Source organism: Salmo salar, chromosome 07 (assembly GCF_965601325.2).
Source record: "Salmo salar chromosome 07, fSalSal1, whole genome shotgun sequence".
Classification (NCBI taxonomy): domain Eukaryota; kingdom Metazoa; phylum Chordata; class Actinopteri; order Salmoniformes; family Salmonidae; genus Salmo; species Salmo salar.
Genome location: NC_138297.1, coordinates 38,315,530 through 38,332,017, shown reverse-complemented (window position 1 = coordinate 38,332,017; position 16,488 = coordinate 38,315,530). Strand labels below are relative to the sequence as shown.

The 16,488-nt window shown below is 43.9% G+C and overlaps 1 protein-coding gene across 3 annotated transcripts in view; it reads right to left on the bottom strand.

Moving 5' to 3' along the window:
- Nucleotides 1-16,488, bottom strand: part of LOC100306760 (ubiquitin carboxyl-terminal hydrolase 15) — a 78,508-nt gene that overhangs the window by 30,210 nt on the left and 31,810 nt on the right. For all 3 annotated transcript variants that reach the window (XM_045721881.2, XM_082977579.1, XM_045721880.2), the window contains 3 exons: nucleotides 3,302-3,443; nucleotides 2,619-2,792; nucleotides 1,782-1,940 (listed from right to left, as the gene is read on the bottom strand). In XM_045721881.2, the coding sequence (XP_045577837.2) occupies nucleotides 1,782-1,940; nucleotides 2,619-2,792; nucleotides 3,302-3,443 (475 nt within the window). The remainder of the gene's footprint in view (nucleotides 1-1,781; nucleotides 1,941-2,618; nucleotides 2,793-3,301; nucleotides 3,444-16,488) is intronic.

Sequence of the window (16,488 nt, the reverse complement as noted above, 5' to 3'; positions counted from 1 at the left end):
TCTTACCTTTTTATTTTTTTAAATAAAAAAAATAAAAACTGCATTGTTGGTTAACCTGTTGGGTCTAGGGGGCAGCATTTGCACGTCTGGATAAAAAAAATGTACCCGATTTAATCTGGTTACTAATCCTACCCAGTAACTAGAATATGCATATACTTATTATATATGGATAGAAAACACTCTAAAGTTTCCAAAACTGTTTGAATGGTGTCTGTGAGTATAACAGAACTCATTTGGCAGGCAAAACCCTGAGACATTTTCTGACAGGAAGTGGATACCTGATGTGTTGTATTGACTTTAAACCTATCCCATTGAAAAACACAGGGGTTTAGGAATATTTTGGCACTTCCTATTGCTTCCACTAGATGTCACCAGCCTTTACAAAGTGTTTTGAGTCTTCTGGAGGGAGATCTGACCGAACAAGAGCCATGGAACGTTGATGTCCCATTAGACACCTGGCGCGCTAGTTCATGTTGGGTACCCTCGTTCCAATACGTTATAAAAGAGTATGCATTCGTCCACCTTGAATATTATTCATGTTCTGGTTAAAAAAGGCCCTAATGATTTATGCTATACAACGTTTGACATGTTTGAACGAACGGAAATATATTTTTTCCCCTCGTTCATGACGAGAAGTCCGGCTGGCTTAGATCATGTGCTAACAAGACGGAGATTTTTGGACATAAATGATGAGCTTTTTTGAACAAAACTACATTCGTTATGGACCTGTGATACCTGGAAGTGACATCTGATGAAGAGAATCAAAGGTAATGGATTATTTACATAGTATTTTCGATTTTAGATCTCCCCAACATGACGTCTAGTCTGTATCGCAACGCGTATTTTTCTGGGCGCAGTGCTCAGATTATTGCAAAGTGTGATTTCCCAGTAAGGTTATTTTTAAATCTGGCAAGTTGATTGCGTTCAAGAGATGTAAATCTATAATTCTTTAAATGACAATATAATATTTTACCAATGTTTTCTAATTTTAATTATTTAATTTGTTACGCTGACTTGACTGCCGGTTATTGGAGGGAAACGATTTCCTCAACATCAATGCCATAGTAAAACGCTGTTTTTGGATATAAATATGAACTTGATAGAACTAAAAATGCATGCATTGTCTAACATAATGTCCTAGGAGTGTCATCTGATGGAGATTGTAAAAGGTTAGTGCATCATTTTAGCTGGTTTTATGGTTTTGGTGACCCTGTCTTTGACTTGACAAAACATTACACACAACTCTTGTAAATGTACTGTCCTAACATACTCTAAATTTATGCTTTCGCCGTAAAACCTTTTTGAAATCGTAAAACGTGGTTAGATTAAGGAGATGTTTATCTTTCAAATGGTGTAAAATAGTTGTATATTTGAAAAATTTGAATTTTGACATTTATTTGGATTCAAATTTGCCGCTCTTGAAATGCACCTGCTGTTGATGGAGTGCACCACGGGTGGCACGCTAGCGTCCCACCTAGCCCCAAGAGGTTAAGGGCTTGTAAGTAAGCATTTCACTGTAAGGTCAACACCTGTTGTATTCAGCGCATGTGACAAATAACATTTAAATGAATTTGATTTGAAAAAAATCAACGCACAACATTAATTGAATGAGTGTTGAGTGCCAGAAAGATCGCAAAGACTGCCTGCGACTACAGAGAAAAATTGCTGTGTACTGTACTGTAGCTATGTAGTATTTGTTGTGCATGGTCCCTGACAAATAGTAAAACGAATTAAATTAAACTAATAAAATAAAGAGCGACAGTAAGTTAGCAGTAACAGACCTTGTCAGGCCTGCCCTCGGCATCTTTGAGCAGGATGTAGGGTTTCTTCCTGATACGGTTCAGGTCCTCGTGTAGACCGTCCAACAGGAAGGCCAGCAGCTCGTGAGAGTCCTGCTGCTGGTAGCCTGAGAACTGGGGGGCAAAACGACCCACCTGGGTCTGGAGGGAGGGGAGAACAGAGACACACACAAACAGGTATATAGGAAATTCCAAATTGACACTTCACCCCTAGGGAACTTGTGGAGATTGAATGAGTGGAAGCAAAATAGTAGATTCCACCAACCTGTAGCCTGTCAGATAACAAAGTAGTACTATTGCCATATTTCTTATATCTGTGATACTTTCTGATCTACTCAAGAGCAGTGGTGTAATCGAAGTTAAACTCACGTAAACACCGTTCACGCACCTTTTCTATTTTGCATGAACGTTGACCCACCTATTGCGGAAAACCACATTGAAAGTATAGGGAGCGTTACTTTATTCACCACGAACGGAAATCAGTGTTAACCCACCCATTCTTTCTACTACTACATCACTGCTCAAGAGACTCGGTTGTTGTGGCGTGTGGGTCTAAGGGTCAATTTGGGATTGGGCACATCATTGCTGCATTTCAATCCAGAATCAAAGCAGAAGTGAGGAAACAACTTTCAGACCATGTGAATTTCAGAAGTTAGTACGGGTACAGTACAGGGTTGAGGTCAATTCAGAATGTAAACCAAATTTCAATTAGACATTTTCCCAATTGAAAAGCATTGAAGATAATTGGAATTTCAGTGTACATTCGGAATTGCCTGGAATGGAAATGGACTTGACACCAACCCTGGTACAGTAAATTACCTTGAAAGGCCGTGGTGTGACGTAGCTGTACTTCCCAGACCACGACTGCTTGGTGATCTCAGCGTAGGCCTTGGCGATCTCCCCTTTCATTCCCAGAGGGTTGTCCTCATTCAACTCATCGTTGTACTTGTCTTTCAGGAAATACTCGGTGAGAGGAGGAACATTACTTAAACACTGAAGAAAAACAACGAAAGAAACACACAAAATATATAAAAGATTAAAAGTTGGGGGGGGAAAAGCAGTAAAACAAGACAGGGAATAACGAGCAAATCCAAATGAAAAACCCAACAGTCAAAGGAATCGCCAAAACCAACAGTATTATACAATGCCAGAGGTCAATCAAAACCAGCAGCAGTTCCTGCCATGATAAAATTAAAACAAATGCATACACACCAACGTACACAGTGAACAGTTTAATGTATTTTTTTTATTTAACCAGGCAAGTCAGTTAAGAACAAATTCTTATTTACAATGACGTCCTACCAAAAGGCCTCCTGCGGGGAAGGAGGCTGGGATTAAAAATATAGGACAAAATGCACATCACGACAGGACAACACATAAAGAGAGACCTAAGACAACATAGCAGCAACACACCATGGAAGCAACATCACATAACAAAATGGTAGCAGCGCAAAACATGGTACAAACATCATTTGGCAAATTAAGGGGTTAGAGTATGGTACCTGCAGTGCAGAGTTCATGAAGCAGGTGTTTCCCAGGTTGGAGAGACCACACAGGCCAGCCCGCTCACTCTGCCTGCCTTCGGAGCACTCATAGCTGTTATACGGGTGGTAGGACGGAAGGCTGTAGCTAGAGTTTTTCACACTGAAGAGGATCCATAACATCAGTCAGGAATAAATAAAGAACATGGACTTAGCCTATTGCATACGGCTGGATAAGATAACTGGATGTTACCAAACTAAATGCAGGCATAAAGTACTTAAGAGTAGCGGCATAATAATGTGTACTGCTTATTTTTAAGTAATTGCCTTAATCTTGTTTGGACCCCATGAAGAGTAACGGGGATCCTTAATAAATACAAAAGGCTAGTGCCGACACACAAACCTTAAACATTTTTAGGTCTTTATTACAAAAATAAATACTCCCACGTCACCCCCCCACAACCCCTCAGACGATCCTGCAGGTGAAGAAGGTGGAGGTCCTGAGCTGAGGTGGTTACACGTGGTCTGCTGTTGTAACGTCAAATTCTCTAAAACGACATTGAAGGTGGCTTATGGTACAGAATTTAACATTAAATTCTCTGGCAACAGCTCTGGTGGACATTCCTGCAGTCAGCATGCCAAACGCACACTCTCTGAAAACTTGAGACATGTGGCATTGAGTTGTGTGACAAAAACTGCACATTTTAAAGTGGCCTTTTATTGTCCCCAGTACAAGGTGCACCTGTGTAATGAACATGCTGTTTAATCAGCTTCTTAATATGCCACACCTGTTAGGTGGATGGATTATCTTGGCAATGGAGAAATGCTCAATAACAGGGTTGTAAACAACTTGTGCACAAAATGTAAAGAGAAATACAATTTTTGTGCGTATGGAAGATATCTGGGGCCTATTTTTTCAGCTCATGAAACATGGGACAAACCCTTTACATGTTGCGTTTATATTTTTGTTCAGTGTGTGAGAGACACACACTTTTAGTCTTGTAGTGTGTACACACACACACACCTGCCCGTCAAACATCTCATTCCAAAAATCATGTGCAATAATACAGTGTTGGTCCCCCTTTGCTGCTATAACAGCCTCCACTCTTCTGGGGAGGCTTTCCACTACATGTTGGAACATTGCTGCAGGGACTTGCTTCCATTCAGCCACAATGGCATTAATGAAGTCGGGGCGATTAGACCTGGCTTCCCATCAGCGCTCCAATTCATTGTGAAGGTGTTCGATGGGGTTGAGGTCAGGGATGTGTACAGGCCAGTCAAGTTATTCCACAGCAATCTCAACAAACCATTTGATGTACCTCACTTTGTGCACCGGGGCATTGTCATGCTGAAATAGTAAAGGGCCTTCCCCAAACTGTTGCTACAAAGTTGGAAGCACAATCGTCTAGTTTGTCATTGTATGCTGTAGCATTAAGATTTCCCTTACCTTGAAATAAGGGACCTACCACGAACCCGCAAAACACCAGTCTCAATGTCAACAGTGAAGAGGCGACTCCGGGATACTGGCCTTCTAGGCAGAGTTGCAAAGAAAAATCCATACCTCAAACTGGCCAATAAAAAGATTAAGATGGGCAAAAGACACTGGACAGAGGAACACCGCCTAGAAGGCCAGCATCCCGGAGTTGCCTCCTCACTGTTGACGTTGAGACTGGTGTTTTGCGGGTACTATTTAATGACTTGTGAGGCGTCTGTTTCTCAGAATAGACACTAATCTACTTGTCCTCTTGCTCAGTTGTGCACCAGGGCCTCGCACTCTTTCTATTCTGGTTAGAGACAGTTTATGCTGTTCTGTGAAGGGAGAAGTACACACCGTGGCACGAGATCTTCCGTTTCTTGGAAATTTCTCACATGCAATAGCTTTCATTTCTCAGAACAAGAATAGACTGACGAGTTTCAGAAGAAAGGGTCTTTGTTTCTGGCCATTTTGAACCTGTAATCAAACCCAAATGCTGATGCTCCAGATACTCAACTAGTCTAAAGAAGGCCAGTTGTATTGCTTCTTTAACCAGACAAGAGTTTTCAGCTATGCTAACAATTGCAAAAGGGTTTTCTAGTGATCAATTAGCTAATCCAAATGTATCATTTAAAAAAAAGGCAATGTGTCACTGGAACACAGGAGCGATGGTTGCTGATAATGGGCCTCATCTACATTGGCGTACAATTACATTCAAAATATTCTGCAGTTTACAGCTACAATAGTCATTTACAACAATGTCTACACTATTTCTGATCAATTTCATGTCATTTTAAAAATGGACCAAAGAAATACATACATTCTTTCAAAAACAGACATTTCTAAGTGACCCCAAATGTTTGAAAGTTAGTGTACACACACCATTTAAATTTTTTTCAGAACATTAACAACCATGTGTGTTCTCTTGTTTTGTACTGTTATGTAGTTTCGACCCAATGATTCATCTGACAAAAAACTATGCGTGCTGCAGGCCCAGGAATGGATCAAAGCTGGCGGGACATTCAATGACGTATCTTCACAGACAAATCAACCGTGGCCCTTGAGCTATCTGCTCAAAATTGCTACACAAAAAAATGAAGGTCAAGCAAGCCTAGTCCCAAGCATCCCCTCAAACTCCATGTGTAGGAGGGCAATTTCTCACCAGGGACCAGGCCCATATTTGCATTTTGATGTTAAGTTTGGCTATTTACAAAGCAAAAGGTACATCAAATATTATAGCCTACACCTCACAGACGGCTGTGTTCCACAATAATTCACTGTTGGCTCCTTTTTCAGGTATCATGGCTCAAGATGAGGAAAAAAAAATCAAGAGATTTGCTGGACCCTATGTCAGAGGTGTTTCAGGGACCACATCGTTTCTTTCAAGGTAGGATTATAGTAATATTTTGTTATGTTTAAGCATATTTACATGTATATTTCTAGAATTGTACCTAATGTTGGCTGTCAGGCTAAATGTATTTTTCTCCAAATGCAGACAATGACCCAAAACACACTGCCGCCCGGGTTTGCATTGCAAATGAGGGCATAAACTGGGTCAAGATGCCAGCATACTAAGTAGACTTTTATGTAGTAAAATAAAGGTTAAATAAAATAACCTATAGTATATCAAAAAATATTTTTTGCATCTCCACATGTAGAGCTCCTGATTTAGACCCGATCGAACTTGTTTGGCATCAACTGAAAACATTCATCCGCAACTCTGCCAAGCCTACAAGCTAAGTTGAACTGGTGCAACAAATTCACTGATCATCTCAGCAAAGTTTTACCCGTGGTCGTGGAGCTGGGGGGGGGGTCATGCAACTGAAATGTAGTTGAAATAAACATCTGCATTTTCAAAGTATTTTTTCCCGTTATTTTATTAATGACAGCATAAAGATGTTGAACAGATACTGTACAGTACACTTTAACCAACATTTCACAGTTGCATGAGGTTTTGAGTTAGAAAAAAAAAAAACTTGAGTACTCAAGCATCGAATACATTGCAAGTTCGGGGGGGTTCACACCTACGGTCGCCGGGCTACGAAGAGTCTATCGTCCTGCTTATAGCCCATCATGGAAACATTGTTTGCATGGTGGGCTACACCTGCTACAGATAAACCGCCTGTTAATGAGTTCCGAGAGCCGATCTGTTATCCAACGATTATTATTAACCCTACATTATAAAAGCCCCTTAGGGCAAATCTGGTCTGTGAGAATACCTAACGAAAAAAAGCCCCTTAGATTTTGAGTCCTCCAATCCTGGAAACGTTGTTTGCAGAATTCAAAGCCCGCTACGCTTGTGAATCCTGGAAACGTTGTTTGCAGAATTCACAGCCCGCTACGCTTGTGAAAAACAAAATACATCCAGCTGCCCATCACTACTGTAAATAAAAACACAGAACATCTAAGGGGACTCTTTATAAAGCAGGGTTAATAATATTTAAATCGTTGGATAACAGATCGGCTCTCGGAACTCATTAAGAGACGGCTTCTATCTTCAATATAAATCATTAATTCAGAAGGTTATAATAAACAGAAAATTGCGTGTCAATTCATAAACCATGGAATCGGTACGTCAAAAATCTATTCCAACTATTTTGCAATCTATATGGCACAGCTGTCAATTTTTGGTCCTTAAATGAAACTGGTATATTTTTTATTTATCACAATTTTCTTTAACCAATTTTGGTCTTTAACCTCTTGACGGTCGCTTAGGATAGGGGGCGCTACAGCGCTTTTAGAAAAAAAATGGTGCCCATTTTAAACGGCCTACTACTCAAACTCAGAAGCTAGGATATGCATATAATTAATACTTGTGGATAGAAAACACCCTAAAGTTTCTAAAACTGTTTGAATGGTGTCTGTGAGTATAACAGAACTCATATCGCAGTCAAAACCCCGAGACAGATCGAAACAGGAAGAGGAATTGTGAATTGCGGTCTCAACTTCATCTCGTTGCCTATAAATCACACCGTTAGCAATGGTTCATTGAGCACTTCCTATTGCTTCCACTAGATGTCCCCAGTCTTTACAAAGTGATTTGAGTCTCCTACTGTGAAAACTGACTGAATGACACGCTGTGGAACGTGGTCACATGAGGATAGCCATCACCATTATGACGCCGGCGCCCCTGGCTACCCTCCCCTTTCGAAACGTTTATAAAGACAATGCAATCGTCCCCCTTGAATCTTATTGGAGCTCTGGTTGAAAAAGGCCCTAAAGATTTATGTTATACAACGTTTGACATGTTTGAACGAACCTAAATAAGAAAAAAATGCATTTTGTTGAAAGAGTAGCCCTACGCACGTCGGAACTTTTGGTGCAGCCTTCAGAACACGCTAACAAGAACAAGCTATTGGAACATAAAGGATGAACTTTTTCGAACGAAAATACATTTGTTGTGGACCTGGGATTCCTGGAAGTGCCTAAGGATGAAGATAATCATTTACATTTAAGTCATTTAGCAGACGCTCTTATCCAGAGCGACTTACAAATTGGTGCATTCACCTTATGATATCCAGTGGAACAACCACTTTACAATAGTGCATCTAAATCTTTTAGGGGGGGGGGGGGGTTAGAAGGATTACTTTATCCTATCCTAGGTATTCCTTAAAGAGGTGGGGTTTCAGGTGTCTCCGGAAGGTGGTGATTGACTCCGCTGTCCTGGCGTCGTGAGGGAGCTTGTTCCACCATTGGGGTGCCAGAGCAGCGAACAGTTTTGACTGGGCTGAGCGGGAACTGTGCTTCCTCAGAGGTAGGGGGGCCAGCAGGCCAGAGGTGGATGAACGCAGTGCCCTTGTTTGGGTGTAGGGCCTGATCAGAGCCTGAAGGTATGGAGGTGCCGTTCCCTTCACAGCCCCGTAGGCAATCACCATGGTCTTGTAGCGGATGCGAGCTTCAACTGGAAGCCAGTGGAGAGAGCGGAGGAGCGGGGTGACGTGAGAGAACTTGGGAAGGTTGAACACCAGACGGTCTGCGGCGTTCTGGATGAGTTGTAGGGGTTTAATGGCACAGGCAGGGAGCCCAGCCAACAGCGAGTTGCAGTAATCCAGACGGGAGATGACAAGTGCCTGGATTAGGACCTGCGCCGCTTCCTGTGTGAGGCAGGGTCGTACTCTGCGAATGTTGTAGAGCATGAACCTACAGGATCGGGTCACCGCCTTGATGTTAGTGGAGAACGACAGGGTGTTGTCCAGGATCACGCCAAGGTTCTTAGCACTCTGGGAGGAGGACACAAGGGAGTTGTCAACCGTGATGGCGAGATCATGGAACGGGCAGTCCTTCCCCGGGAGGAAGAGCAGCTCCGTCTTGCCGAGGTTCAGCTTGAGCTGGTGATCCGTCATCCACACTGATATGTCTGACAGACATGCAGAGATGCGATTCGCAGCCTGGTTATCAGAAGGGGGAAAGGAGAAGATTAATTGTGTGTCGTCTGCATAGCAATGATAGGAGAGACCATGTGAGGATATGACAGAGCCAAGTGACTTGGTGTATAGCGAGAATAGGAGAGGGCCTAGAACAGAGCCCTGGGGGACACCAGTGGTGAGAGCGCATGGTGCGGAGACAGATTCTCGCCACGCCACCTGGTAGGAGCGACCTGTCAGGTAGGACGCAATCCAAGCGTGGGCCGCGCCGGAGATGCCCAACTCGGAGAGGGTGGAGAGGAGGATCTGATGGTTCACAGTATCAAAGGCAGCAGATAGGTCTAGAAGGATGAGAGCAGAGGAGAGAGAGTTAGCTTTAGCAGTGCGGAGAGCCTCCGTGACACAGAGAAGAGCAGTCTCAGTTGAATGCCCAGTCTTGAAACCTGACTGATTAGGATCAAGAAGGTCATTCTGAGAGAGATAGCAGGAGAGCTGGCCAAGGACGGCACGTTCAAGAGTTTTGGAGAGAAAAGAAAGAAGGGATACTGGTCTGTAGTTGTTGACATCGGAGGAATCGAGTGTAGGTTTTTTCAGAAGGGGTGCAACTCTCGCTCTCTTGAAGACGGAAGGGACGTAGCCAGCGGTCAAGGATGAGTTGATGAGCGAGGTGAGGAAGGGGAGAAGGTCTCCGGAAATGGTCTGGAGAAGAGAGGGGATAGGGTCAAGTGGGCAGGTTGTTGGGCGGCCGGCCGTCACAAGACGCGAGATTTCATCTGGAGAGAGAGGGGAGAAAGAGGTCAAAGCACAGGGTAGGGCAGTGTGAGCAGGACCAGCGGTGTCGTTTGACTTAGCAAACGAGGATCGGATATCGTCAACCTTCTTTTCAAAATGGTTGACGAAGTCATCCGCAGAGAGGGAGGGGGGGGGGGAGGGGGAGGATGATTCAGGAGGGAGGAGAAGGTAGCAAAGAGCTTCCTAGGGTTAGAGGCAGATGCTTGGAATTTAGAGTGGTAGAAAGTGGCTTTAGCAGCAGAGACAGAAGAGGAGAATGTAGAGAGGAGGGAGTGAAAGGATGCCAGGTCCGCAGGGAGGCGAGTTTTCCTCCATTTCCGCTCGGCTGCCCGGAGCCCTCTTCTGTGAGCTCGTAGTGAGTCGTCGAGCCACGGAGCAGGAGGGGAGGACCGAGCCGGCCTGGAGGATAGGGGACAGAGAAAATCAAAGGATGCAGAAAGGGAGGAGAGGAGGGTTGAGGAGGCAGAATCAGGAGATAGGTTGGAGAAGGTTTGAGCAGAGGGAAGAGATGATAGGATGGAAGAGGAGAGAGTAGCGGGAGAGAGAGAGCGAAGGTTGGGACGGCGCAATACCATCCGAGTAGGGGCAGAGTGAGAAGTGTTGGATGAGAGCGATAGGGAAAAGGATACAAGGTAGTGGTAGGAGATTTGGAGGGGAGTTGCAATGAGATTAGTGGAAGAACAGCATCTAGTAAAGATGAGGTCAAGCGTATTGCCTGCCTTGTGAGTAGGGGGGGAAGGTGAGAGGGTGAGGTCAAAAGAGGAGAGGAGTGGAAAGAAGGAGGCAGAGAGGAATGAGTCAAAGGTAGACGTGGGGAGGTTAAAGTCACCCAGAACTGTGAGAGGTGAGCCATCCTCAGGAAAGGAACTTATCAAGGCGTCAAGCTCATTGATGAACTCTCCAAGGGAACCTGGAGGGCGATAAATGATAAGGATGTTAAGCTTGAAAGGGCTGGTAACTGTGACAGCATGGAATTCAAATGAGGAGATAGACAGATGGGTCAGGGGAGAAAGAGAGAATGTCCACTTGGGAGAGATGAGGATTCCAGTGCCACCACCCCGCTGGCTCGATGCTCTAGGGGTATGCGAGAACACGTGGGCAGACGAAGAGAGAGCAGTAGGAGTAGCAGTGTTATCTGTGGTAATCCATGTTTCCGTCAGCGCCAGGAAGTCTAGGGACTGGAGGGTAGCATAGGCTGAATCAAAGGTAAGGGATTATTGACAATAGTATACAAGACTAGATTTGATATGCGATTGTTCCAAGATGGCGCTGACCTGTATTGCTAGCCTATTGTTCAGAGTATCGCATCCCCTTTTATCGCAAAGTGTGATTACCCAGTAAAGTTATTTTTAAATCTGGCATTACAGGTGCTTTCAAGAGATATTCATCTATAAATCTTAGAATGACAATTTTACATTTTAAAAATGTTTTCGAATAGTAATTTAGTAAATTGTAGCGCTGTTTCATCGGATGCAGTTGAGGGAAAATAGTTAGTCAACGTTACGCACCGATGTAAAATGCTGCTTTTATATATAAATATGAACTTTATCGAACAAAAGAATGCATGTATTGTGTAACATGATGTCCTAGGTGTGTCATCTGATGAAGATTGTCAAAGGTTAGTGCTGCATTTAGCTGTTTTTTGGTTATTTGTGATGTATGTGGTTGGTCGGAAAATGGCTATGTGGCTACTTTTACGATATACTCCTCTAACATAATCTAATGTTTTGCTTTTGCTGTAAAGCCTTTTTGAAATCGGACAACGTGGTTCGATTCAGGAGAGGTGTATCTAGAAAACGATATAACATAGTCCTATATTTGAAAAAAAAAAAATGAAAAAAAAAAAAAAGGATTTTTCGCTGGATGTCCATCCCGAGCCCGACCAGGGGTTAATGCAGGGCCTACAGACAAGTTCTAGTTTTTCCCCCTGATTTTAGAGGGAGAGAAACCAAAAGCCCACCGTGCCTATTTTTTGAAAAGCCTCAGTTCACACACACCAAGTGAAATTCCCCCAATGTATTAACCCAAGTTCTCTCTTAACTCCAGGACCACTGACAGTTTTGTTGTTGTCTGATGCAGGACTCGTGCCAGAGGAGAGACTCAGACTGAAAACGGCTCCATTAAAGGCCACGGTTTAGACTACCGATCGATCAGCGTTCTAACTCCCCCTTGTTATAGCGTAGTGCAATGACAGAATCCAACCACATCTACCACTAAACGGTCGCGGCATAAGCTCGTAACATTTAAAGGAATAACCAATGTATATATTGGAAGTAGAAGTATTGTTGCCCATTAGTTTACTCCAATTAGGGGAGGAGTGGTAGGGTTAGGGGACAATAAAGGAAAATGTATATATTTTTATAAAATATGGACGATTGGAAATTATGCAAACACTCATTGATAGAACTCAGTCTGCAATATTAAAGCTGATCACTATCTGCATCTATATAAATGTATATATTTTTTAAGCATTACCAATTTTATATACACTTTAGATTGCAAAACATCCTTTACGTAAGTCAAGGAACTCCGATTTGATCCCATCTACCTTGTTGGCCTGAGTTGTCATTGAGATAATTATGAAACCATCGGCAAGCATCAGTACCCAACCCTATCAAGGACAGCTTATTCAACAGACATGGCAAAAATTCTTTAAGGCATTTGCAATATCATTTACAACAAGCATGGTAGCTGTAGTGGTGCCATGTTTAGGTCTGAATCCGATTGATTAACATTAAGAAAACAATTTACAGAAAATAGCAGCTGTTTGTGGACCAATGATCCTAGAATTTGAAAGACAGGAGCCTGGAAATGGATTCATAATTATCAAGATCACTACTATCCACACCCTTATGGAGTGGTAGCAACAAAGCCGCTTTCCACACTTTTGGAATATATATATATTAACACATTTGTGTTCCTGTCCCAGCAATGAGAGGCGCTGCATACTTAAGCAAAGACAGGTCCAAACTGTCAGCTGCTAATGGACTTCTTGGTGTCAACTGCTAATAAGGCAGCATTAACATCGGTTTCTGTGAGTTGCCAAAATTAAAAACCGAGACTACCATTTACCAAGTCACGTAAGGGTGACTGATTATCCATCGAGTCAACTGACTAGCCAAAACCAGTATGATAAACATTTCTTTCAAATAGGAAACCAGCAGAGTTAAATGCTGATTAAAAGCATCATTATTAACTTTTTCCAGTAATGATGCAGAAAACTGCTTAGGCAGGGAAGTAGAGGAATTACCCGGCTTCAGTGAATTATCGGTTTTCCAGAATTTAGCGTGATCACCAGTCTGCCATAGCGCTAAGGAAGTAAATTGATTTAGCATGTAACCTAGCTCACTACGTTAAGAGCTCGTACAGTTACTGCTCCACAAATATTTGCCATTGCCTTAACTTAGCCTCTGCCCAGGCTTTCAACAACCATCTTTCGTCAAAATCCATATAGGTCTCAGCCACCACCAGCAGCATCTCACCTCAAACGCTTTAACCAGAGTCCAGGTCTAGCTCAGCTCACTCCTTGCCCAGGCCTTGGTCCCAGAGCTCAGTCCCAGTTCAGATATGCAGCAGAGGAGCACAGTAAGCAAGGCCCATCCCATTCCGAGCGCAACACAGTCAAACATAGCTAACGAGAAGCCTCTACCCTCAGTCACAGTTGAAGTTATGCAGTGCCTCTCCTCACTCTCAGGGACTCTACTCACTCAGCAGGGACTCTACTCCCTGCTGAGTGACAGTGCCATCCCCTGCCCTGTCCCCTAGCATCACCCTGCTCCTGCCCTGACATGTGCTCTGCACTGCTGCTACCACAGGATAGCCTATTTATAGCAGCAGCTACCTAAGCTACAACGATGCGCAAGAATACGATTCAGGAAGTAGAGATAGACAGAAAAAGAAAGCGGGAAAGGGAAGACAAGAGCAAAGGAGAGGCAAAATAGAGGGAATAGAAAGTGGTACAGGAGAGAGATGTAGGGTGAGAGGAAGGGGTACAGGAGAGACAGATGGGTAAAGGAAAGAAAGGGGATGTACTGGCAAGAAAGACAGATGGAGAGCTCAAGAGAAAGGAGGGAAAAGAGCAGAGGGGGGGTGACAGCAGAGAGTTCCTGCTGAGGTTGCAGAATACATCTTGTCCAAATAGACAGCTACTTTAATATGCAATTAGGTATTCAAATAGCTGGGTCTCCTTAAGAATCTACTGTAGCCTGAGTAGAGAGCATAGCTGGAGGAGGATGTGATGACAATAATGAAGTTAGCATCTGTGTCGCAGCTAGGCAAGAGAGAGGGTGTGGTGGAGAGAGGGAAAGGGGGGGGGCAGATGAAATTCATTCTGAAGGTCACACAGGGATTGCAGAATATGCAGCACAATGAGCTCAGAGAGAGGGGAAGAAGTGAGAGAGAAAAATGTGAGAGGACTGTCACTGCACACAGGGAGTCTAGGGACAGTGGCTCAGAACAAATGCATCTTGTCTAGGGTTGCAAAGGGTTGGAAACTTTCCGAGAAGTTGAATTTGGGGAATTTTCCTTCAATTCAAAGTTATCGTATAACAGTGAACCTTTTTTGTGGGATGCACATAAGTCAATTCTAGGTCTTGTGACATATTTTGGTTAAACTATCCGCAATTCACTGGAATTGCAACCCTCTGCATGCACAGTGCATTTTTCCATCACATGTGCAGTGCACTCTTCCATCACATGTACAGCTGATTCTCAAAATCTTGCACTAATGACATGCTATTGAGCCCACACGCTTTCTGGTAAGTCTTGATCACAATACTGGGTGGGGTGAATATACACTGCTCAAAAAAATAAAGGGAACACTAAAATAACATCCTAGATCTGAATGAATGAAAATCTTATTAAATACTTTTCTTTACATAGTTGAATGTGCTTACAAAAATCACAAAAATAAATCATGGAAATCCAATTTATCAACCCATGGAGGTCTGGATTTGGAGTCACACTCAATTAAAGTGGAAAACCACACTACAGGCTGATCCAACTTTGATGTAATGTCCTTAAAACAAGTCAAAATGAGTCTCAGTAGTGTGTGGCCTCCATGTGCCTGTCTGAACTCCCTACAACGCCTGGGCATGCTCCTGATGAGGTGGCGGATGGTCTCCTGAGGGATCTCCTCCCAGACCTGGACTAAAGCATCCGCCAACTCCTGGACAGTCTGGTGCAACATGGCGTTGGTGGATGGAGCGAGAAATGATGTCCCAGATGTGCTCAATTGGATTCAGGTCTGGGGAACGGGCGGGCCAGTCCATAGCATCAATGCCTTCCTCTTGCAGGAACTGCTGACACACTCCAGACACAAGAGGTCTAGCATTGTCTTGCATTAGGAGGAACCCAGGGCCAACCGCACCAGCATATGGTCTCACAAGGGGTCTGAGGATCTCATCTCGGTGCCTAATGGCAGTCAGGCTACCTCTGGCGAGCACATGGAAGGCTGTGCGGCCCCCCAAAGAAATGCCACCCCACACCATGACTGACCCACCGGCTAACCGGTCATGCTGGAGGATGTTGCAAGCAGCAGAACGTTCTCCACGGCGTCTCCAGACTCAGTCACGTCTGTCACATGTGCTCAGTGTGAACCTGCTTTCATCTGTGAAGAGCACAGGGCGCCAGTGGCGAATTTGCCAATCTTGGTGTTCTCTGGCAAATGCCAAACGTCCTGTACGGTGTTGGGCTGTAAGCACAACCCCCACCTGTGGACGTCGGGCCCTCATACAACCCTCATGGAGTCTGTTTCTGACCGTTTGAGCAGACACATGCACGTGGCCTGCTGGAGGTCATTTTGCAGGGCTCTGGCAGTGCTCCTCTTGCACAAAGGCGGAGGTAGCGGTCCTGCTGCTGGGTTGTTGCCCTCCTACGGCCTCCTCCACGTTTCCTGATGTACTGGCCGGTCTCCTGGTAGCGCCTCCATGCTCTGGACACTACGCTGACAGACACAGCAAACCTTCTTGCCACAGCTCGCATTGATGGGCCATCCTGGATGAGCTGCACTACCTGAGCCACTTGTGCGGGTTGAAGACTCCATCTGATGCTACCACTAGAGTGAAAGCACCGCCAGCATTCAAAAGTGACCAAAACATCAGCCAGGAAGCATAGGAACTGAGAAGTGGTCTGGTCACCACCTGCAGAACCACCCCTTTATTGGGGGTGTCTTGCTAATTGCCTATAATTTCCACCTGTTGTCTATTCCATTTGCACAACAGCATGTGAAATGTATTGTCAATCAGTGTTGCTTCCTAAGTGGACAGTTGGATGTCACAGAAGTGTGATTGACTTGGAGTTACATTGTGTTGTTTAAGTGCGCCCTTTATTTTTTTGAGCTGTATATTTTACATTACATTATTTTTTTGTTAACTAGCAAATAGTAGCCTTCAGCAAAGTGTGTTTAAATAATTTCTAACTTGTTAACAATTTTTTTGTTAATTTCTGCTACCATGTGGGTTTTAGCTTGCTTGAGCCTGCTAACTGAGGTGTTAAAGGGTACGTGGGACGAAATCGTCCCACACTATTCAACAGCCAGTGACAAATCAGAGGGCCAAATTTAAAACCACAAAATGTAA